General features: G+C 44.3%; 1 protein-coding gene and 1 long non-coding RNA gene across 2 annotated transcripts in view; one reads left to right on the top strand and one right to left on the bottom strand.

Moving 5' to 3' along the window:
* Positions 1-3,694: 3,694 nt before the first annotated feature.
* Positions 3,695-23,619, bottom strand: part of LOC105474781 (nidogen 1) — a 94,703-nt gene continuing 74,778 nt past the window's right edge. The window contains exons 13-20 of the mRNA XM_024790614.2: positions 21,102-21,329; positions 18,291-18,463; positions 12,700-12,826; positions 9,262-9,433; positions 8,167-8,324; positions 7,495-7,618; positions 6,660-6,772; positions 3,695-5,650 (exon numbers count right to left, since the gene is read on the bottom strand). Of these exons, the coding sequence (XP_024646382.2) occupies positions 5,529-5,650; positions 6,660-6,772; positions 7,495-7,618; positions 8,167-8,324; positions 9,262-9,433; positions 12,700-12,826; positions 18,291-18,463; positions 21,102-21,329 (1,217 nt within the window). The 3' untranslated portion in view covers positions 3,695-5,528. The remainder of the gene's footprint in view (positions 5,651-6,659; positions 6,773-7,494; positions 7,619-8,166; positions 8,325-9,261; positions 9,434-12,699; positions 12,827-18,290; positions 18,464-21,101; positions 21,330-23,619) is intronic.
* LOC139357342 (uncharacterized) lies at positions 16,423-18,350 on the top strand. Its single transcript, XR_011610337.1, has 3 exons — positions 16,423-16,518; positions 17,934-18,033; positions 18,244-18,350. It is a non-coding gene; the product is annotated as an uncharacterized lncRNA (long non-coding RNA).

Below are 23,619 nucleotides of genomic sequence, written 5' to 3'. Positions count from 1 at the left end.
AGCCAGCCACAACAGGGATCAGCATTTTGCCAACCAGGAGCATCCGAGTTTTTGTTTTTAATTACAGTGATTTTAAAAAACCAGCTTATTTGGCCCGGCGCGGTGGCTCAAGCCTGTAATCCCAGCACTTTGGGAGGCCGAGACGGGCGGATCACGAGGTCAGGAGATCGAGACCATCCTGGCTAACATGGAAACCCTGTCTCTACTAAAACACAAAAAACATTAGCCGGGCGAGGTGGCAGGCGCCTGTAGTCCCAGCTACACAGGAGGCTGAGGCAGGAGAATGGCGTGAACCCGGAAGGCGGAGCTTGCAGTGAGCGGAGATCCGGCCACTCACTCCAGCCTGGGCGGCAGAGCGAGGCTCCGTCTCAAAAAAAAAAAAAAACCGCTTATTTATTTGACAGAGTCCTGCTCTGTGGCCCAGGCTGGAGTACAGCGGCATGATCACAGCTCACTCTAACCTCAAACTCCTGGGCTCAAGCAATCCTCCTGCCTCAGCCTCCCGAGTAGCTGGGACTACAGGCACTTGCCACCACACTCGGCTAATTTTTAAAAGTTTTTTGTAGAGATGGGGGTCTCACTATATTATCCAGGCTGGTCTCAAATTACTGGCCTCAAGTTGTCCTCCTGCCTCAGCCTCTAAAGTGCTGAGATTGCAGATGTGAGCCACTGTGCCCACCCAAAACAGCTTTATTGAGATATTCACATGTGAGCAATTCACATGCTATGTAATTCACCCAAAGTGTACCTGCAGTGGTTTTGGGTATATTACATTATTAATTTTAAAAATTGTAAAATATGTATGTATCATGAAATTTGCCATAATTTTTTTTTTTTTTTTTTTTTGAGACAGAATCTTGCTCTGTTGCTAGGCTGGAGTACAGTGGCACGATCTCGGCCTCCCAGGTTCAAGCGATTCCTCTACCTCAGCCTCCCGAGTAGCTGGGACTACAAGCACGTGCCACCACAACCGGCTAATTTTTTACATTTTAGTAGAGACAAGGTTTCACCATGTGGGCCAGGATGGTCTTGATCTCCTGACCTTGTGGCCTCCCAAAGTGCTGGGATTACAGGTGTAAGCCACGACACCCGGTCATTAATAATTTTTAAGTGTACAAGTCACTGACATTTATTACATTCACAATATTGTGCAACCATCACTACTATCTATTTCCAGTACTTTTCATTTTCCCAAATAAGAATTCTGTAGCCATTGAGCAGTAATTCTCCATTCCACCTCCCCACAGTCCCTGGCAACCTTTGATCTACTTTCAGTCTCTATGAATTGGTCCATTCTAGATACCTCATATACATAGAAGCATATATATTGCTTGATAGTTTGTGTCTGGCTTATTTCCCACAGCATAATGTCCTGAAGGTTCATCTATGTTGTAGCATGTATGAGGATTTCATTTGTTAGGCTCAATAATATTCCATTAAATGTACATAACATATTTTGTTGATTCATTCATCTGTTGATGGACACTTCGGTTGTTTCCGTAACTTTTGGCTATAGTGAATGACATTGCAATGAACAGCAACACACAAGCATCTGTTCTAGCCCTTGTTTTTGATTATTTTGGGTATATTCCTAGGAGTGGAACTGCTGGATCATATAGTAATTCTATATTCACACTTCTTGGGGAACCACCAAGCTGTCTTTTTTCATTCCCATCAGCAATGGACAAGGTTTCTAGGTTTCCACATGCTCTCCAGCACTTGTCTGGTTTGGTTTTTTTTGTTTTTGATAAAAGCCATCCTAATGCTGTAACGTGGTGTCAAATTGCGGTTTTTGTTTGCATTTACCTAATGACTAATGATATTGAGCATCTTTTCATATGCTTATTGGCCATTTGTATATCTTCTTCATATAAATGTTTACTCAAATCCTTTACTCATTTTGAAATTGTTTGTTTTGTTGTTGAAATATAGTTATATTCTGAATATTAATTCCTTATCACATATAGAATTTGCAAATATTTTCTCCCATTCCACGGGTTGTCTTTTTACTCTCTTGATAGTATCCTTTGAGTTAAAAATGTTAATTTTGACGAAGTCCGGCTTACCTGTTTTTTTCTTTTGTTGCTGGTGCTTTTGATATCCTATCCAAGAAATGATTGACAAACCCAGGGTCATGAAAAATGTTCCCTATATGCTAGCCCCTCAAGGATCAAAAGCAGCAATCAGTAATCAGAACCCACAGCCCTGGTTTTTGGAAAACGGGGTCTTTATCGTCCAACCTGGCGCCAGCGAGCCACACTGAGAACCTGAGCTGCTGTCCCCACAACTGACTGCCCTGGGCTGATCAAGGCGGGTGGTAGCCACCACTAAGTGAAGAGCTGAACTTGACCAAAACTTGCCAGCCTCCTCATCGAGCTTCCTCCTGGGTGCGGCAAGTGTTCCCTAAGATCCCGAATTCCAAAATAGTTGCATCAGACAGCTCTTGCCAGTCCTATTGTTTTAATGGAGGGATAGATTCCTGGAGCTTCTTATCTCCACCATGGAGCTTGATATCATCTTTGAGTAATCAGATTTTATAGCCAGAATAAAACACTAGAAGTTTTAGCCCTAACATATGTAAGTTGTCTCTTTCAAGAAATTCACACTGGCAGGCTGTATATTGGCTCCATTGATGGTACCAATTCCCTTCTCTGCAGCAACTGAGCTCTGGACACCTCATTCCTGTAACTTCTGAGCTCCTTCACTCTGTCCAAGTCAGAGGCCATTCTCATCCCACCCAGGGGCTAGCATGAGTGGCACTGCCTATTGGTGGCAGCTTAGAACAGACCAGGGGTCTCACTCCATAGCCAGTGCCAGGAAAGCATCTTTCTTCCTTCCTGGAGGTAAAAAGAGAATTAAAACACAGTTTATCCCCAGAGCTGAATCAGAAAACGTTTTCTATTGCCTGCTTGTAGAATATATTTTCTCAATGAAAACAGTATCAAAAAGACTGGCTTGAAAACTATAATTTATTTTTTATTTTATTTTTTACATTTTTGAGATAGGGTCTCACTCTGTTGCCCAGGTTGGAGTGCAGTGGCACAATCATAGCTCACTGCAGCCTCAGCCTCCCAGATTCAAACAATCCTCCCACCTCGGCCTCCTGAGTATCTGGGACGACAGGTGTGTGCCACTATGCCCAGCTTTTTTTTTTTTTTTTTTTTTTTTTTGATGTTTTGTAGAGATGGAGTCTCCCTGTATTGCCCAAACTGGTCTCAAACTCCTGGCCTCAAGTGATTCACCCACCTTGGCCTCCCAAAGTGTTGGGATTACAGGTATGAGACACTGCACCCAGCCTACTCATTTGTAAGTAAAGTACAACCCCTAAGTTTTTTTGTGGTTGAGAAACACACTAGCTCTTATAATACTGGGATAAGAGTTTCTGGATTCCACAGGTTTTGCAGATTATTAAGTGGTTGTCTGTCTGTCTATTGTGAATCAGCCTCCCAACATTAAATCTCTTCATTCAAAAAAGATAAAGGAAGATTTTCTTTTTAACAAAAAAAATTTATTTTCCACACTATTTGTACAGCTGTAAACTCAAGGAATCTTCCAATACTTGTACAAATCTGGGAGAACAGTTAATAAGCACCTTTAGTGGTTTCCACAGTTTAAGAATTTACCATTTAAAAATTTTAGAATAAATCTAATAAAATGAATAAAATAGTTATAAAAATCATACAAAATCATGATGAACATTTGATATAGAGGGTTTAATATGAAACGATAAATACAAAAAGAAAGCGAAACTGATTTATGGAGTTGGGCTATGTGTAAAAGACCTACATGGTCCTTGAATCTTGTGATTCTTGGGGCTACATTTGCCTCTCAAGACAAACTCCAATTATTCAAGGGAAGACTTTATTTCAATTCAGGTTCCAATGTACTGCAGAAGCAAGTGAGGACAAAGTCAGGAGAAGGTGGGGTGGAGAGGCTGAGGGTAACGGGGTTTGAGGAAAAGAGGAGAGACTCTCTTCCCCAAAGAGAGGATCAGGCAAATTCTTCCATGTTCTCAAGTATAAGTGGTCTTTGGCAAAATGTACCATTTTCTTTCTGGAGTTACTTAAGAGTTTTACTTACTGCTGTTCTTAAATTCCTTCCCCTCCCATTTCCTCTTGGGCTTTTTTATTTCTCTTGTTGATCAAACTCTTTTTTGTGATACTTTTCATTGAATCTTCTTGACTTCTTTATCCCATCCTTTACTCACTCAAACTCCTTATGCTGAACTTTTCAATCCAAAATTTGTATTGTTTTAGGACTCTGGGAAGCAGTTGATAAAAAGATAACACCAGCTACTGATATGGTCAGGAGATGTTTTCTAAACAAATTGTAGAAATATAAATATGAAATGTGGCAATGATCCTTTTAATTAGATCATTGAGCAATAAAGGATATGAACCACTAGTATAAATATTCAATTCAGTCTTTCCAGATTGTGTTGTTAGATGAGAATACATCCAACAATGGCCACAGATAGAAGGAGAAACCAAGGAGGGGTGAGGTCATTGTTGAGTGTAAATTGGTTCTCTAGCGTGGAGGCCAGAGGTGAGGGACTGTGGTGGGAAATCATCTGGTGCCAGCCCCATCCTGTGCCTCAAATAGGTCTCCATGAAAAGGAGGGACATTGGTGCCAGCAGCGGGACTGAAAACCAACACAGCAACAGAGACTAGAACCTTGGATGCAAGTATTTTGGGCAAAGAGGAATAATTAGTAATCTTTGGTATAATTTAAGGCACATCAAAACAATCCCCTATTCTCAAATATCTGACTACACCTTGAAATTCCTACCATTGGACATTCTTTTGATTTAAGCCTTTAACTAACAAATGCCAATATCCTACTGCTCAAATATTGACATTCTATCTGGGAGGGGCTGTTTATTATCATCCACCAAATGCCCATATATCTCTAGGACAGGGTAGGTTTTGATCAAAAAGCAGAGTGTGAACATTATAATGGGGGTCTTAGATAAGATGATGATGGTGAGGAACTGAGGAGTAAAAATATAGGACTGTAATAAAGAAGAAATTCAGAGCACCAAAACAAAATATTAAGGAATGCTAATTCCCTCCTTAACTCCCAACTTTTCCTAGTCAGGCCCTGGCTCATATGTCAAGGAGCTGACAGGATGGTGGGTACCTCAAAGTGAGGCTGAGCTCATAAGGCCACAGGGAAGGGTGCAACTCAAATTTGGGAGGTTCTGTTCACCACTGGGGGCTAGTATTGGGAAAAGGTCCTAGGACACTGAATGGGCATGTAATCCTCACTCAGGGATGTATAAGTCTGTCTGAGGGTTGGGGGAGGGGTGGAAGGTTCTGTCCTTGTGTAGGGGTGGAGACTTTTCTGTTAGAGAAGTCCAGGGTGCATGTTTTGGGGAACAATGAGGAAAAAGTTGTTGGGGCTCAGGCTGGGCTGGGTCTGGGCCTAGTGGCCACTCAGCCAGAGGACACTTTTCAATCTGGACCAAGTTGCTTCAAGTAGAGTGTTGCTGTGAAATACTTGGAAAGGAAATAAGGCACTCTTGTCTTCATTTCCGTTCGATACAGTCAACTCCCAGGGTGTTGTCAGGGCAACGGCAGGTCCTGCTCCCTGGGGTGGCCAAGCAGAGGTGGGTGCAGCCGCCATTATTCACTGAGCAGTAGTTATGGCCTGGAAAAGGCAGAAATCAGTTCAGTAGCCCTCTCCCTGACTTGACTCCATAGCCAGTTAAGACAGTGGGCTCTTTCTTGTGTGTGATCCCAAGTTTGGTTTCCTTGAAGCCATGCTAGGGAGACTTCAGGAGAGTGGGGACACTGTGCTAGGCAATCAGCTGAGCTGATCCATTGTTTGTTTTATCAGTATTAAACCAGACAGACACAAACACTGATTCCCAACTTGGGGGTTATGCAGATTTTCTACTAAGGCTATTAAACAGATCTCAGGGGAAGTTCTCCAGCTCCGATTATAACATGGAGTTGGAATTTTAAAGTGAGAAGTTCTTTTTATGTAGCTTGCACTCCCAGCTTCACACTGACAGGAGAAGATGAGGGAAGCTGAGAAGGAAAGTGGGTGAGGGGAGAGGCCTTCAAGAGGCAGCATAGCACAGACTCCAGGGCCAGGCTGCCTGGACTCGCCTCTGTGAGCTGCATGACTTGGAGCAAGTTGCTTCAGTTTGCTTATTTATGAAATGAACATAATAATAGTACCTACCTCATAGGGTTGCTATGAGGATTACATGAACTAATGAATACAAAATATTTAGAACTCTAAGTGAATTGGTATACGTAAAGTTCATAGCTCACAGTAAGTGCCGCACATATGTTTGCAATTCTTCTTATTAATTATTGTTATTGCTGTTAGGCCAAATGGATGGACTTTTAAAGCAGCAGAGATCCTAACATTGTAATATCCTAACATGACTATTTGGAACCTGAGGACCCTATACTTTTATATCCAGCCCAAAACTCAATGCTTTTCCTCATCCTGACAACTTCATGACCTAATATTTTCTGTTTATTTAACTGGTCCACCTTCTAATGAAGACCCTGGATGCAAAGGACTGGATCTCTCTTACAGCATAATCAAGGCTACTAGTGGCCATACGGGTAGCAGCCAGAGTGTGGGCTCTGAGCCTCCAGGTGCCCCCAGTACCCCAACAGTAACGGCACAGGAGAGTTACCTTGGGGACACTGAGACAGGGCCGTGGTGATGCCATACAGCCGGGTCTGCTTGTGGGGTTGGAAAGCATCCGTCTCCTTGGAAATTGCAAGATCGAGAGCAACCACGGAATTCCTACAAAGTACCAAAGGGCAGAAGGTGAAAACACATCTGATGGCTTGAACTTGTATCTACAAGGCAGCCTCTTGTCATTTTAAGGATAAACTGGAGGCCATGAACAGACATGATAGGCTTGCTTCCTAGACATCCCTTCTTTCTCCTGGGGTGGGCCAAGCCTGCATTTCTCTGGCTTTTTACAAAAGGATAAAGACCAGCTAGGTCTTCCCTCCACTCTAAATCCCAGGCAGGAAATGAGCTTTCTAGACAGACGCCTCTGGCCAGTTGTCTTCTTAGCTGAATCCCTCCTTTGGCAGGAAGGGGTGGTCAAGAAGAGGCTGTGGGAATATTGCAGTTTGACAACTATAATGAAGCAGGGACATGAAGTGGACATGGAGCCCACTGGCCATGTGACCCTGGGCCAGCTCCCCGGGAAAGAGCAGCCGTGCTGAGGAAGTCCAGGTTTGAAGACTTGAAACCACACAGTCAGGAGCATCTGGATGATAAATGGCACCTCCTGTACTCTAGGGCCTCGTCCTCCCTCCTTCTTCACGCTCCTCTCTTGGCTCCTCACAGCCAGAAGGATGAGGGAGAGGAGACATCCCTAGAGGGGACATTTCTGGAGGCTCAAAAGTCAAGCCAAGAGGCCAGATGGGAAGGGCCTGGCCTCCCAGAGACAGTGGGTGGAGGTGCAGGCCCAAGCAGCCCCCACGCAGCCCCCACGGCTACAGCTGACGTACATCTTCCAGTCTGTGTAATACAGATTCTTCCCGTAGCTCGTCACAGCGAAAGGATACTGGAGCCCTTCGAGAACCTTGCGTCTGCTGGGCTGACTAGGGTTCAGGCATTCCGCCCGATTGGTGCCTGTGTGGAGTGGAAACAAGTCATTCATCGTTCATGCGAGAAATGGCCCCTTTGTGCCGAAAAAACAAGAATAATAAGGGCAAGAGTGGGAGAAATTAAGCATTACAATGACAAATCCCAGAGAACACATGGGGCTTGCTCTTAAAAACTGGGAAGTTGTCTCTTCCTCCTGTGTTGCTTCTGCTGGGGAGGCACGAGCCAGGGCAGAGTAATGTAAGTCGTGAATTGCTTATCAGTATCAGGGTGACTCTAGGCTCTGTGCAGTGCCACTTACAACATGAGGGTGGCCAACTTTTTCTTAAAGCACCAGACAGTAAATTATTTCAGGTTTTGCAGGCCAAGAGGGAAAACCAAGGACAGTTCACAGGTATCTATACAATTTTGCACCAGTATACATTTAATGTACCAGTTAAAAATGTAAAACTCATTCATAGCTTCTGGGTTATATAAAAACAGGTGGCTGGTTAGATTTGGCCTCAGGGCCCTAGTTTGCCCACCCCTGACAGGAGATTGAGACCCGCCCTGGACAGTGTCCAGCTTTCCATCACCTGCATCCACCCAGCAGAGCTGAGATGAGAACGCGTCGAAGGTCAGTCCATTGGGCAAGCCCAGGTCATCCTGCACCAGGATCCTCCGGTTCGTGCCATCCATGTAGGAAGTTTCAATCTTGGGGTTATCTCTGTTCCAGTCTGTCCAGTAAAGGTTCCTGGAGGAGGAAAAGCAGGGGAAAGAGGAAAAGAAATAATAAGGATGCATGAGAAAAAGTTTATGAAAAGCACTTGAAAAGAATTACATGAAGTGATTGGCAGACATGAAAACAACGCCTGAAAGGATCGAGAGGTGACAAAACACATTTTCTTTTGCAAGGACACTTGGATTTGGTTCCTCACTTCAATTTGGTGATTCTGTTACTAACAAATTTGGTTCCCTTTAACGTAACTGACATATTATATTTCAATGAAGCTGTTAGCAAAAGAAAACAAAGTGAAAGTTTACAGCTGGCATAAATACATGGAATTCCCTGTATGGGGCCCACATGGAGGACAGCACAGCAGACCCAGGGGACCAGACTAGGGCACGAAGCAGATGTTGGCAGGGGCTGCCTTCAAGGAGGTGGCTGAGTGGCCACAGAATAAGAGATGTGGTCTCAAAGGGAAAGAATCAGTGCCGAGGAGCTAAAAGCCTGTTGTGTAACAGGTAGACCTTGCAATAAGTAGGAAGAGAAAGCATGGATGTGCCGAAGAAACCCACAGGAAGGGGTCTCCAGCGTGTTCAGGCTGGGTCTGCCCCAGGAAGCAGCCTCAGGGGTCCATCTATGCCGCCCTGCTACTCTTCTGGAGTTGATACAACCTAAGTGTTGATCCACATTGAAGCCATATGGAAAATATCCAATTTCTGAGCATGCCAACTTGTAAAGTCTCTTAGCAAAAGATTTGAAAGTGGGACATGGTATCAAGTCCACACTGTAATACATGTTCTGGCATTGTACCATGGATATCTACAAGTCACCAACCGTAGACTCTTTCGTCCTGTACCTTTTGATTTCAGGAGAGCAATGCTGGAGTTAAAGCCTCACATCTGAGAATCTCTAAAAGGGCAGATGCAAATCAAAGAGATGCACACACATATTTACACAAAGATACCCTCTCACGGAATCCGTTACAATGCCTCTGGGATTCACCAGGTCGGTCTCAAAGAGAACCCGGCGCTGCGTGCCATCCAGCTTCGCCACTTCTATTCGATCCAGGTTAGAGTCTGTCCAGAAGATGTTGCGGCCAAGGTGATCAACAGCAATGCCTTCTGGACTTCCAAGATCTAGAAGTAAACACAGAGCTCCTCTAATTTTTGTTTTGTTTTGTTTTCTAAGCAGGTGAGATAAGGTTTTTCTGAATACTCAATGTTACTTCACGTGGTGTCCAATCCCTGCACTTTGAGAAACCAAATGAGAATGTGAAATGCCTGTTGTTTATAAGATAAACAACACTCAAAGTGACAAATTCAAAAATGCCATTTACTCACTCTGTGGATATCCATCATGCAGCACACTGGGAACCAGGACAGTAACAATGACTAAGCCGAGGCCCAGTTTTCCATGAGCCCACAGCCAACCACAGTTGAGACTGAGTTCCAGGTCCCATGGGAGCCTGGAGGAGGAACCCCAGCCTGGGGAGACCAGGGAGGGGTTCCTAGGGGAGGTGACATTGCTGGAAGCTGGCACCTGAAGGACCAATAGCAGTTGGTCAGACAAAGATCCTGGATGAGAGCTTTTTAGGTAGCGGAACTGGCACATAGGTATAAAGGAAGGCTGGACGGTGGCTTGAAGTGAACAGGATGTCATTATATGTGGTTGGAGACCATGAGGGTGGGGGAGTGGTCAGAGATGAAGGTAGGATGACATGTTAATGAACTTAGAGCTTAGGCAGAGGGGAGGCAGTGGAAGATCTTAAGATGGGGAATGGAAAAATAGTTCTATCTTGTTCATTAATTATGGGAGATAAAGGTCATTTCACAGAAATAATACTTTCAAGAAACCATAGCTGTTATTACTTTCATACAAGCACAAGGAGTACAAAGAAGGGGTGTCAGTGATTACAAATAACACCCCAGTCTTTACTGGGTTATAGTAACTGATTTTCAAGCCAGGAGTTGCCACCGGGTAACATGAACCTTCCCTGCAAACCCTCAGCACCCATCTAACTTTACTGGAAGCTCAAGATTGCATTGGTGTTTTATTATACAGTTTTTTAAAATTAATAATAGCAATTTGTGCTTTATTGATATCACTTAGGCTATCTTTCCCTTCTACTGATTGAAGGAGTGAAGGTCACTTAGTATGACTGGAGTATAAGCAGGAAGGAGAAGGGGCTACCCTACCTGAGGGATCTGGGCTATGAGGAAACCATTCCAATACTGTGTTCCTTTTTTGTTTTGTTTTGTTTTGTTTTGTTTTGAGACAGAGTCTCATTCTGTTGCCCAGGCTGAAGTGCTCGGCTCACTGCAAACCTCTACCTCCCAGGTTCAAATGATTCTTCTACCTCAGCCTCCCGAGTAGCTGGGATTACAGGTGCGCCCCACCATGCCCGGCTAATTTTTGTATTTTTAGTAGAGACAGGGTTTCACCATGTTGGCCAGGCTGGTCTCAAACTCCTGACCTCAAGTGATCCACCGCCTCGGCCTCCCAAAGTGTTGGGATTACAGACATGAGCCACCGCGCCTGGCTCCAATACTGGGTTCTTTTGTCAATATGCAAGCAATACAGACCCTCAGCCCCCTTTGCATTAGCCTTCGCCAGAGCCCTAATATGATGGTGACCTTGGATGCTGAACACATCAGAGCCCCCAGAAAGAAAGCCCACCAGAGGAAGTTTATTGAAAATTAGAAACACCACTTAAACAAAGTCTTTATTATCTAAACCCAAAGTAGAGATTTATAAAGTACTAAAATATTTCCCATGTCCCTAGACGAACAGGGACAGTGAGACTGACCTCCAAAGGTCCCTTCTGGCTTTCAGATAGAACCAGAATAAGTTATTCTGGAGTATATTTGGAACGAGCACATCCTGTGTGAGAGACAAGAGCCACTCAGATATACGCAAAGAAAACAGGCTGCTCTGTGAGAGTATCTCTGCGAGACACCTGGAGGAAGTTCCATGCATATCGTCTCCTTAGAACCAGCCCTGGTCCCGATCTCAAACCCAAAAGCAACCAATCCCCCTCTCCCTCAACTCAAAATACTTCTTTATGAGCTACTCTTCCAAGGGAAAGGTCTGGAAAATCTTATCCTTCAATGTGCAGTCTGAGGAAGTATTCCTTACTGCTTACCTCAAAGATATGATACTTTTTAAAGATACTTGGTTGGGACCATAACTTAAGGAAAGAAAGAAAAACCTGGGATCCGGGCTGTTATGAAATAAGGAAGAAAAGAAAATGATATCTAACTGTCACTCTTACTCACTAGGCAAGCACCAACCTGTACCATGCTAAGGAGATAACTGGAAGCTTCTTTCTCTCTTAAAAAAAAGAAAATTATTCCCAGTGATCTTTCTTCTACAAAGATCACATTTTGGTTGAATTCTGTGTTTTCACAGTAAGTAGGCTTTTGCTTGGAATGTTTCTTACTGTGCTTACAGCGTTCTTGGATGACTACAAGCTCCAAAAGCAACAGGAAATAGCAAACAATGACCTATTCCCCTCTTCCACTGGGTTTTAAAATGAAATCGTAGAGAATAACAAAAACATGTTTAACACAGAGAGATAGGCTTTTTCAAACTGTTTTTCACTAAACCAAAGTGTGAAAACTAGAAGACATGATTTAAATAGCCTGTTGGCTTCCAGAAAAGGATTCAGGGCCTATGTCCAAAGCCAGACATAGTTAATTCAACCTCAGCTTCATTCCTGCTGCATCATCTCTACTGAAGGCAACAAAGAAGGGAAAAAAATGCTTCAGGAGTTATTCCACAGGCACAGGAAATCGTCTAGAATATCAATTGTTAGGGAAACATTCCACTGAAAATAGAAAAAACTACATTCAGTGCCAAGTAAAAAGAAATACAAAATGAGGTTGCTCTATTTTAAAGATGTATCTTTGATGTGAATATTTTGCAGAGAATGCAAGATGACTCCACAGAACAAATATCATCAGCATGACAATGTCATATGAGCAAAAATATTCCCAAGTCAGTTGATGAGTCACTGAATCAAGCAACGTGTAATACTTGACCATTTCAGCACAGTGGAATTTTTAGAGGTCCTTGGATTTTTGTTGTAATGGTCATTGAACTAGATAAATCATACCCATGTAAAATAGTCTTGATTTGTTGAATGTAGGCATGAAAAACAATGCACAGAGTCGTTGGTTGAACTTGGCATCCTTAATGAGGAATTTGCTCCCTTGAGGAATTGAGGTTGAACACTGAAAAGCAGGTTGTGCCTAAACTTTATGTACTTTATCACAGTAATGCAACAACAGACTGAGAAATGTTTGTGAAAGTTCAGCTTCATTTGCTGTTCTTCTCTGGCATACGTGGCCACTGGGCTGCTACAAGTAAAACCAAAAAGGAAAAATGATGTTTGCTTGCTTACCTTGCCTAACGATGGTGGTTGGCTCTCCGCCATGCAGACTGGCTCTCCCGATGGAAGGCTCAGTGATGTCCGTCCAGTAAACCATCTTGTCCACACAGTCAAAGGCCAATCCAATGATGACTTTAGCCTGGAAGTGAAGACCAGTGGTTAGAATGGTCCATCTACAAGCATCTGATAGTGAGAATCTTTTTGCATGCCTACAGGCATTTGGATATCTTTTGTTATGAAGTGCCAAGTGTTTTGTCTATTTAAACATTTTTATCATTGAGTTGCAGGAGTTGTTCATATATTTCAGATAAAACTCTTGTCACATACATATATATGCACATCTATATGTGCAGGAATTTGTGTGTGTGTGTGTGTATACATGCATAAATATGTATTTTTTGAGACAGGGTCTCTGTTGCCCAGGCTGGAGTGTAGTGGCATGATTACTGCTCACTGCAGCCTCAACCTCCTGAACTCAAGTGATCCTCACCCTCAGTCTCTCGAGTAGCTGGGACTATAGGCATGTGCCACCATGCCTCACTAATTTCTTAAATTTTTTTGTAGAAACAGAGTCTCACTGTCTTGCCCACTCTGGTCTCAAACTCCTGGCTCAAGCAAACCATGTGACTCAGCCTCCCAAAGTGCTGGGATTACCGGCACCAGCCACTGCACCCACCTATTATTTCTTCTCAGTATGTAGTTTGCTCTTTCATTTTCGTAATAGTGTTTGGAAGAGCAAAAGTTTTTAATGTTTAGTAAGTCTAATTTATTATTTTTTCCTTTTATGGGTAATGCTTTTTGAATACTAAGAAATCTTTGCCTACTTGAAGGTGACAAAGAAAAAGAAATAAAAGGCATACATATTGAAGAAGTAAAATTACTCTATTCTAAGATAATATGGTTATTTATGTAGAAAGTCATGCGGAATCTAAAAAACTACTATAACCAATAAGGGAATCTAGCAAGGATGCAAGATACAAAGTCGATACAAAATTGTTTTTCTATATACTAGCAAAATATAGAAAATAAACCTTAATAATTGTGACAGTATCAAAAAAACAGAAAATATGTAAGGATAAATATTTTTAAATATGCAAGATTCCACACTGAATACTATACAATATTGCAGCATGAAACTATAAAAGATCCAAATAAATGAAGGGATAGATAAGGTTAAATGTAAACAATATACATTTAAATTGTAGCTGGGACTACAGACATGTGCCACCACACCTAGTTAATTTTTCTATTTTTTGTAGAGATAAGGTCTCACTATGTTGCCCAGGCTGGTCTCGAACTCCTGGGCTCAACTGATCCACCTGCCTGGGCCTCCCAAAGTCCTGAGATTATAGACGTAAGCCAGTGTGCCCAGACAATGCTGTGCACTTTTAAGATATTCACTCTCTCAAACCATCGCAACCAAATGCTCAGGCCCCAACTATGGGTACCTCCTTCACAGCATCCCAGGCCCATCAACTTCTCTGGCCTTCCGTGGTACTAAGGAAAGAGAACATTTCCTTCAGCAAACATGCTCATCAACTTCTCTGGCCCTCCACAGCATTAAGGAAAGAAAACATTTCCTTCAGCAAACATGCCCAGCATCCTTTTCCACACATTGGTTCTTACAAAAGTGAGACAGAAAAGGACCAGAGGAAGTGAAGTTGAGTAACGTTTTACATGTGATTTGAGTTTCGTGAAAACCTACTGGGCTATATTTCGGTTTGAAAAGCCACTGACAGTTAGCTCTGAGTAAGCCAGCCTCTCCTCAGAAGAGGCAAATCAATTACCTGCCAGTAACTCATTAACGAGTATTTATTAGGTGCTCATTATGTGTGAAGAACTATGGTGATATTTAGACAAGACTCCAACCTAGAAAGAACACTGAGTTACTTAAATTATTTAAAGCAACCAGCTCAAAACAAGTCATCTGCCTATAGGTTGATTTGGCAAAGCCTTGTTGAGATCTTTTGCAAATTAAAATATTTTAAAACAATAGGGATTCATACTTCTGTAAAATTTAGCCATTGGGAGAAACCAGGTGAAAGGTACACAGGACCTCTCTGTATACCTTTCCAACTTCCTGTGGCTCTGATTACTTCAAAATAAAAACTCAAAAACAAAATAGAAGCACAAACTTTTCCCTTGATCAGACAGTGAGGAGTTCCTTTCTTTGGATGCTGCCCATGAGAGGCTCAGGAAGAAGCTGCCGGGCTGTATGATCTCAGCATGTGGTGAGGTTTGATTCTATCAATAGCCTGTAAACACTGAATTGTTCAGTTACAAGAAACACTGGGAGTGGGTGCTTGGTTGTGGTCACAATATTAGGCATTACGAAGCCAGGGAAGGACTCAGCAGGGAAGGTCTCAGGAACAAGGAAGTGGTGGACCAGGATGATCTTTTACTGGGAAAATCAGGAGGATGAGCACTTACTTCCTCCTCAAGGGATCAAGTCAAAAAGGACAGTGACCCTTACCTCACACCACATACAAAAATTTACTCAAAATGAATCAAAGACCTAAATGTAAGAGCAAACTTATAAAACTCTTAGACGAAAACCAGGGGGAAAGCCTCATGACATTGGATTTGGCAACAATTTCTTGGATATGATACCAAAAGCACAGGCAACAAAAGAAAAAATAGGTAAATTGGACTACATCAAAATTAAAAATTTCTGTGCATCATAGGACATACTCAAGAGACTGAAAAGACAACCGTGGAATGTGAGAAAATATTGCAAATCATGTATCTTTTAAAGAGTTAATATCCAGAATATATAAAGAATTCCCACAACTCAACAACAACAAAAGAACAAATCAAAAAACAGACAAAAGGATTTAAGTAGACATTTCTCCAAAGAAGATATACAAGTGGCCATTAAGTATGTGAAAAGATGTTCAATGTTATAAATTATTAGGAAAATGCAAATCAAAACCACTTCACACCCGTTACAACGGCTATCATTAAAAAACAAAAACAGCCAACAAGTTTTGGTAAGGATATGGAGGAATTTAAACCCTTGTGCTCTGCTGGTGGGTATGTAAAATGGTACAACCACTGTGGAAAACAGTATGGTTGTTCCTCAAAAAATTAAATATAGAATTACCGTATGATCCAGCAATTCCACTTTGGTGTATATATCGAAAATAAGTTAAAGCAGGGACTTGAACAGATATTTGTATACCTGTGTTCATAGCAGCATTATTTGCAAAAGCCAGAAGGTGGAAGCAACTGCTGATAGATGAATAAATAAACAAAATATGGCATCCATACAATGCGATGTTTTTCAGTCTTAAAAAAGAAATTCTGACACATGCTACAGTATGGATGAACCTGAGGACATCGTGCTAAGTGAAATATGCCAGACACAAATGACAAATACTGTATGATTCTGCTTCTAGGAGGTACTCAGAAAAGTCAAATGTATAGGGACAGTAAGTAGAATGGTGGCTGCCAGGGGCTAGGACATGGGTGGAGGGAGAATGGGAGGTATTGTTTAATAGCTTCAGTTTGGGATGATGAGAAAGTTCTGCAGATGAATGCAGGTGATAGTTGCATAACATTGTTTATATACTTAATACCACTTTAAACAGTTTTCCAAAAGATGGTGAATGTTTATCCTGTTATTTCAGCATTCCCCCTTCCACCTATCCCAGTTAAATAATTATCTGGGGTTTTTTTTTTGTTTGTTTTGTTTTGTTTTTTTGAGACAAGAATCTCGTTCTGTTGCCCAGGATCTCAGCTCACTGCAACCTCTGCCTCCCAGGTTCAAGCAATTCTTGTGCCTCAGCCTCCCAAGTAGCTGGAATTACAGGCATGCACCACCATGCCCAGGTAATTTTTGTATTTTTAGTAGAGATGGGGTTTCTCCCTGTTGCCCAGGCTGTAAATTATCTGTTTTTTATTGCCTCACATGACATTTAGCCTCTCCCCTTGGTCTTGGGAAAGACTGTCTTTCACAGGGAATTTAACCCATTCCTATTACCTGAGAGCATGTGCTGGAGATGGAAATGACACAGATGATCTTCAAGGGGTTTACATGTTCAGCAAGGCAATAGATGAATACAATGATCATGTATGCATTTGTTTGGCAAATATTTTTTTGAGTGCTTCCTATATGCCAAGCACAGTTTTGAGTCTAGAAATACTACATGAAACCAACACCTCCATGAAAGAAATGAACAGTTCCTCTCTTGTGGTGCTGATATTTTAATAGAAAGATACATGTCAGATACACAACACAAATATGGGTATTTAATGCATCACATAGTGCCAAGAGCTCTGATGAAACACAAAGCAGCATAAAGAGCTAGAGAGCAGTGGTGGCTGCTGTCTGGACAGGGGGATCAGGACAGGCCTCTCTGAGAGATGATGCTTTGGCAGAAATTTGCATGAAGTAAGGCAGTGAACTGTGCAATTGTCAGGCGGGGGAACTGCAAGTGCAAAGGCCCTGAGACAGAGATGTGCCTGGTGTGTTCAAAGACCAGCCAGAGGGCCACAGGGTTGAAGTCAGTGAGTGAGGTGAGAGTGGTAGGGAACAGGGTGGGAGAGAGAACAAGAGGCCAGATCCTATACAGCTTTGAGGGCCATGCAAAGGACTGGATTTTATTCTGAGTGAAGAGGGAACCCATCTGAGGGCTTTGTGTAGGAAAAGGACATGAATCTCATAAAGACTTCTTTGCAAGAGGCTTTTGAGAAGTATTTTTATTTTGGATACTTTTTTGCTGATATTTCCTCCCTGGTCCCAAAGAAGGGATGTGGCTATGTGTGGCATCTATGAAGTGGAGATCAATTCAGGAAGAGTAAGTAGAAAAAGAAGAAAACACAATGGGTAGAGAAAGGAGGAAGAGAAGAAAAACTGGAAGCTGGGCCTGTGGCAGACAAGATGGCCCAAGTAGCATCTTTACCAAGAATTTTCAAGCAGACTTTGTGCCCCCAGTGAGGAATGATAGGGCTTTCTGCTGGACTTTCTTTTACAAGCGCCAATGATCTCAGACCCTCCCTCTCCTTCACTCCTCATGGGACCCTCATAGCCCCTCCCACTGCTCCAACAACTCTGACTCAGCCTTGTAGTGGAAGCCTGCAGGTCTCAGGTTTGGTTTCTTGGCAGGAGTCAGGATCAGATAAAACAGAATGACTTTTCTGAATTGCCCAACCTCTATCTAATGAGAAAAGAAGTCCCTAAATCACAAAATGCATCCTGAAGCTTTGAAAGCCTCTAAAAACTCCAATGCTTGTTGCTACCTCAGGGCAGATATGAGGCTCTCGAATTGAGCAGCTGCTGAAAGATGAATCACCATGAATTTGGCAGGAATGGAAAGATCAAGCCAGCAGATGCACACGAACAAGGTATGAAATTAGCGTGAAGCCACCACCAAGGGGTAGCTCTGGAAGGCCTTCCCACATCTGTGCCCATCTTACTGTGAGCCTCATGGGCAGCTCAGCAATACAGTGGCCCCATCTAGAGATGGTCACCTGGGCCCACATGGAATGAGCACCCATGGTTCCAGGGGTTGAGCCTGGGGTTCTGGTCTGACCTCGTCCTGCTTGTTTCTCCAGGTCACTGAAGCAGGAGCCGTCACCAGGTGCAATCAGCCAGCACTCACCGGGACATGAAGGAATGCCTTTGCTTCTGTCTTCCTCATGGTATTTCCCTCCAGGGGCAGGCGCTCAATCTTCCCGGTCTGGGCAAAGAGTAAATGGGTCCCGGGGGGCAAGGGGATCACGGCGGTAGGCACTGCGGGTCCTTGGTGAATCGGGGGAGCCACTGTACTCAGGCCTGCATGGCAGAGGGGGTCAGTGAGCGAGGCCCGTGTGCACCAGAAACCCACAAATGCACACACACACCCCCACACATACGCAGCATGCACACACATACACACACCCACACATCAGGTCATATCACCTTCATGGCACCACAAACTGCCACAGCCACACATTGCCCATTTTATAGCTGAAAGCACCAGAAGAAAGCCCTCAGTCAAAGGGCACTGATGAAGAAGGTAATACAAAGCGTTAAAGGTCATGTGAAAAAAAAGGCTTGGCCTCCCTCTTTTTTTTTTTTTTTTTTTTTTTTTTTTTTTTTTTTTGAGATGGAGTCTTGCTCTGTCACTCAGGCTGGAGTGCAGTGGTGCAATCTCGGCTCAGTGCAACCTCTGCCTGCCTGATTCAAGCGATTCTTGTGCCTCAGCCTCCTGAGTAGCTGGGATTACAGCCACGCACCATCATACCCAGTTAATTTTTGTGTTTTTAGTAGAGACAGGGTTTCACCATGTTAGCCAGGCTGGTCTCAAACTCCTGACCTCAAGTGATCTGCCCACCTAGGTCTCCCAAAGTGCTGGGATTACAGGTGTGAGCCACCGTGCCCGGCCGGCCTCCCTCGTAATAGAAAAGCTTGGCTACAGTATGCTCTGCTTTGGGCACTGGTGCTAGAGGAGTGAAGCAAGTAAGAGCAGCACCAGCAGCACCAGCAGCACCGGCAGCACCAGTGATAGCACAACAGCAAAAACAGCATCCCTGAACTCCCTGCCCACAGGGAGCCATGCTCTAGTGCAAGCTATTGAGCTTTTTCATGCTGGAGGAGCCTATCAGAATGAGCTTGCCCCATGCAGTGCACTCTGTCCCGGTGCCACAGGGATGGACAGACTGGGGCCTGACAAGCAAGAGCATGATGTTTATGGGCTTTCAAGAACAAAATCATGGCCAGGGGCTCCTTTTCCCTCAGAGTCAGGCTTGCCTTTTCATCTGCTGACCTCAAACCCTGGCCAGCTTCTTGATTCACTTGACAAGACAATGTCCCAGGAGGGACACACAGCTGTGCTGCAGAGTAAGGAGGGCTAAGAGGGCTGATCGGGGTGTCTGGAGACCTGAGCCCTGTCCTGGCCCCGCCCACTCACTCGCTGTGTGCACAGGGCATGCATCTTCCAGGGCCTGGTCTCCTGCTCTCTACAGTGAGAGCTGGACAAGGTTGTCCCCAAGGTCACTTTCTCTTGTCTGTCTTGCCTATTACACCCAATCGGTGACATAAACCAATCTGGTTGACCTCTTTCATATCTCTGAAATCCATCCGTTTCTCACCTGGATTCATCATTAGTGCAACAGCCTTCACCTCCCCCCTGCCAGGGACTGTCATGCCTGCCTCTCAGCTTCTACCCCCAGCCAGTGATACTCTAAACCTAAACCCTGCTTCACATGGGCACCTGCTCCAAACCCATCCCAGGCTCCTCGTTGCCCTCATGACCAATACGCAGGCTTAGAAACGTGGCTCACGTAGTGTTGCTTCTGGAAAGCCTCACCCATGAGCCCATCGCCCCACACAAGCCAGGATTCCTCCTCGGCTCCCTGGTCGCTGTCCACCCTCTCCTAAAGCTCATCTCCCTACACTGTTCCTGTTTATTCACCGTCCTTTCCGCTTCTTGGGCGCCCAGCACCATGACTTTCCTCTGGATATCCTAGCACCCACCACAGCACTGCCCCTCAGTGAATGTTGGCTGCGTGAATGAGTGAAGTTTCTGAGTAATTGTTTTACTGTTTATTAGCAGCTTTGGGGAAATATCTGATAGGAGATCAATCTATGATTTTTAGCTAAATTGTGAGTGGAGATTCAAAGATTTATTATATTGGTTTTTGATAATTTGTGACAATAACCAGTTTCTACATTTGCAACAGAAGCAGAATTTTAGAGCTGGGAATCACTCTCAGGGTTATTCTGCCTCATGTCTTAGGCTGAGACTGAGGACGCTGAGGCTGGGGAAGGTGTCTGTCCAGAGTCACACAGCCACCAGGCTGGGCCTCACACAGGGCCCCTGGCCCCTAGGACAGCAACTTCCCACTGCCTCCGGTGATGGTCTTAAAACCAGCTCACGCAGAAAGCTTTGTGGCTGTTTGCTCCTTGGATTGAAAAATCAACCCAAGTAGCTAAAGGCCCTAGGGCACGATTGAAGGAGGCAAGGGTTGCAAGGGTCTGAACAGGTCCCACTGCCTAGGACACGAGCCCTGGGGAAGACGTTCAGGTTGGTCCCCACCATCCCTGCCATATCCCAGAGCAGGAATATTCCACCTCCAGCCTCCCTCGGCAAAGAGTTCCTCTGGGAGGCCCGGAGCACACACAGCCGCTCTGCTACCATTAAGGGTACTGCTGTGGCAGGCCCCACTGGGTATTTACACCCTACACATGTGTGTGTGTTGGATGGGGAAAGAGAAAGAAGAGGGTAAGAGGACAGAGAGTGTGAGGAGGAGAGGAAGCATGGGGAGGAGCGGGGTGAGAGGCAAGAGGGGTGCAGAGGGAGGGGGTGGGGCTGGAGCCAGTGGAACAGTTCAAGCTTTAGCGCAGCAGAAGAGCCAAGTGCGTGTTCAGCAATTCTGGTCCCCGAGGTCCTTCTTAGGCACACGCCCAAGCACGGCCTGCACCCACTTACACGGGGGCGTCATCCCGGGCCTGGTCCTGGTGCCCTCCACCTCGCGGCCGTCGCGATCCACGCACCAGCAGTAGCCGGTGCTGCCGTGGCACTGGGTGGGCGCGTAGTGCCCGTGCGTATCGCACTCAGGAACGAACAGCCCTGGAGGAATGGGTCGCTGTGGGTCCGCCGCCCCCGCTGCCCCGAGAATGTGTTCTCGCTCATGCTGGCACCGGGTTTTCTCCACCTCTATCAGAGAAACAGACAGGAAAGCTGTCAGGTGCGTCATCCGTCAGTGCTCCCTGGCGGGGCTGCAGGAGTCCCCGCAGCTCGCTCAGAACCACGAGGGCTGCCTGTGTATCACTGGGTTTTGTTTCATCAATTTTTCAAAATGCAAAAACATCATTATTATTGAATAGGTTTAACTGTCAACAAAATTATATTTACATCTCCTTCTTACTCCTAGGTAGTTCCTTTTAAAACATTTTTTTTTTAATTGAGGCAAAAAGAATTGAAGCAAATTGATAGAACATAAAGTGAACCTTTTTTTGTTTTTTTGAGATAGAGTTTCTCTCCTGTTACCCAGGCTGGAGTGCAGCGGCACGATCTCTGCTCACTCAAACCTCCACCTCCTGGGTTCAAGTGATTATCCTGCCTCAGCTTCCTGAGTAGCTGGGATTACAGGCGCCTGCCACCACGCCCAGCTAATTTTGTATTATTAGTAGAGACAGGGTTTCACCATGTTGCCAGGCTGGTCTTGAACTCCTGGCCTCAGGTGATCCACCTGCCTCGGCCTCCCAAAGTGCTGGGATTGCAGGCATGAGCCACTGCACCCTGCTGAGTAAACCATTTTTAAGTAAACAATTCAATGGTATTTAGTGCATTCACCATGCTGAGTAACCACCAACCTCTACCTAGTTCTGAAACATTTTCATCACCCCAAAAGGAAGCCGATATGCATTAAGCAGTTGATCCCCGTTTCCCCCTTCTTCCCAGCCCCTGGCAACCATCAATCTACAGTCTGTCTCTGCACATTTACCTATCCTGGGCATTTCGTATACACAAAATCATATAATACGTGACATTTGTGTCTGGCGTCTTTCACTTAGCAGAATGTTCTCAAGCTTTATCCAAGTGGTAGCATGTATTAGAACCTGCTTCATATTCATGGCTGAATAATATTGTATTGTAGGGACAGATCATATTTTGCTTACCCAGTGATGAACATCACTGGGTTTTATTTTAAGAAATTTTTTTGTTCTGTTTTTTCTAAATGTGTCATTTTTATCATCTCAAGTTTCTTTTTTTTTTTTTTGAAATGGAGTCTCACTCTGTTGCCCAGGCTGGAGTGCAGTGGCGTGATCTCGACTCACTGCAACCTGTGCCTCCCAGGTTCAAGCGATTGCCCTGCCCTAGGCTCCTGCATAGCTGGGATTACAGGCAAGTGCCACCACATCTGGCTGATTTTTATATTTTTAGTAGAGACGGGGTTTCACCATGTTGGCCATGCTGGCATCTCAAGCTTCTTGATAACCGACAAGTCAAGGCCAAAGATTTCAGGGACCAGATACCACCAAGTGCGTTTACCAACACTTGTATGTTTTCCTTTATTTATGTCCTGCTTTTTGGCATGAAAATTGACCTCTAAACTGTACAACTCAGATCTTAAGACATGGAAATACAGTGAACACTCCATATCCATGGGTTCCACATTTGTGGATTCAACCAACCACAGATCGAAAATATTTGGAAAAATAAAAAGGATGGTTGCATTTGTACTGAACGTGAACAAATTTCTTTTTTTGTCATCATTTCCTAAACAATACGATATAACAGCTTCTTACATGGCATTTACATTGTATTAGGAATTATAAATAATCTAGAGATGATTTAAAGTATATGGGAGGGTGTGCATAGGTTATATGCAAATACTATACCATTTTATATCAGGGACTTGAGTACCGGTGGATTTGTATCTTCAGGAACCAATGCCCCGTGGATACTGAGGGACAGCTGTACTTCTGAAGCTGTGGAATTGCTAATAAGCAGCTGTGGCCTGGAATAAACAACTTCCAAGTCATAGTGCACTCCACACTGGTTAGAGTTCAGTCACCAGTCCAGAGTTGTAACCTCTGCAGTATTGACCACACAAAGCAACGTCCAGACACTGGCAGGAGGTACCCATTCTCCACATCACTGACTGCTAAGAGCTATACTTCATCCATGTCTTGTTGCCTCTCCCTCCCAGGCCTTTCCACGTGATATTCTTTTTGTGACTCTCCTTCTCCCTGTCTGGTTAATCCTTCAGAAATCAGCTTAGGCACTTAACTCCCTTCAGGAAGCCTGTTCAACTCCCGAAGGCTGAGTCCAATCCCCTCTATGACCTCCCAGGGTGATCTGGGCTTGCTCACACCATACCTGTATCTCACTGACTCTAAGGAGCTGTTCCTTGTCTATCTCCCTGACAAAAATCATCTACTCGGTCAGGCACAGTGGCTCACACCTGTAATTCTAGCACGTTGGGAGACCAAGGAGAGAG

The sequence above is a fragment of the Macaca nemestrina genome, chromosome 1 (assembly GCF_043159975.1).
Source record: "Macaca nemestrina isolate mMacNem1 chromosome 1, mMacNem.hap1, whole genome shotgun sequence".
Classification (NCBI taxonomy): Eukaryota; Metazoa; Chordata; class Mammalia; order Primates; family Cercopithecidae; genus Macaca; species Macaca nemestrina.
This window is presented reverse-complemented; position numbering and strand designations above follow the sequence as displayed.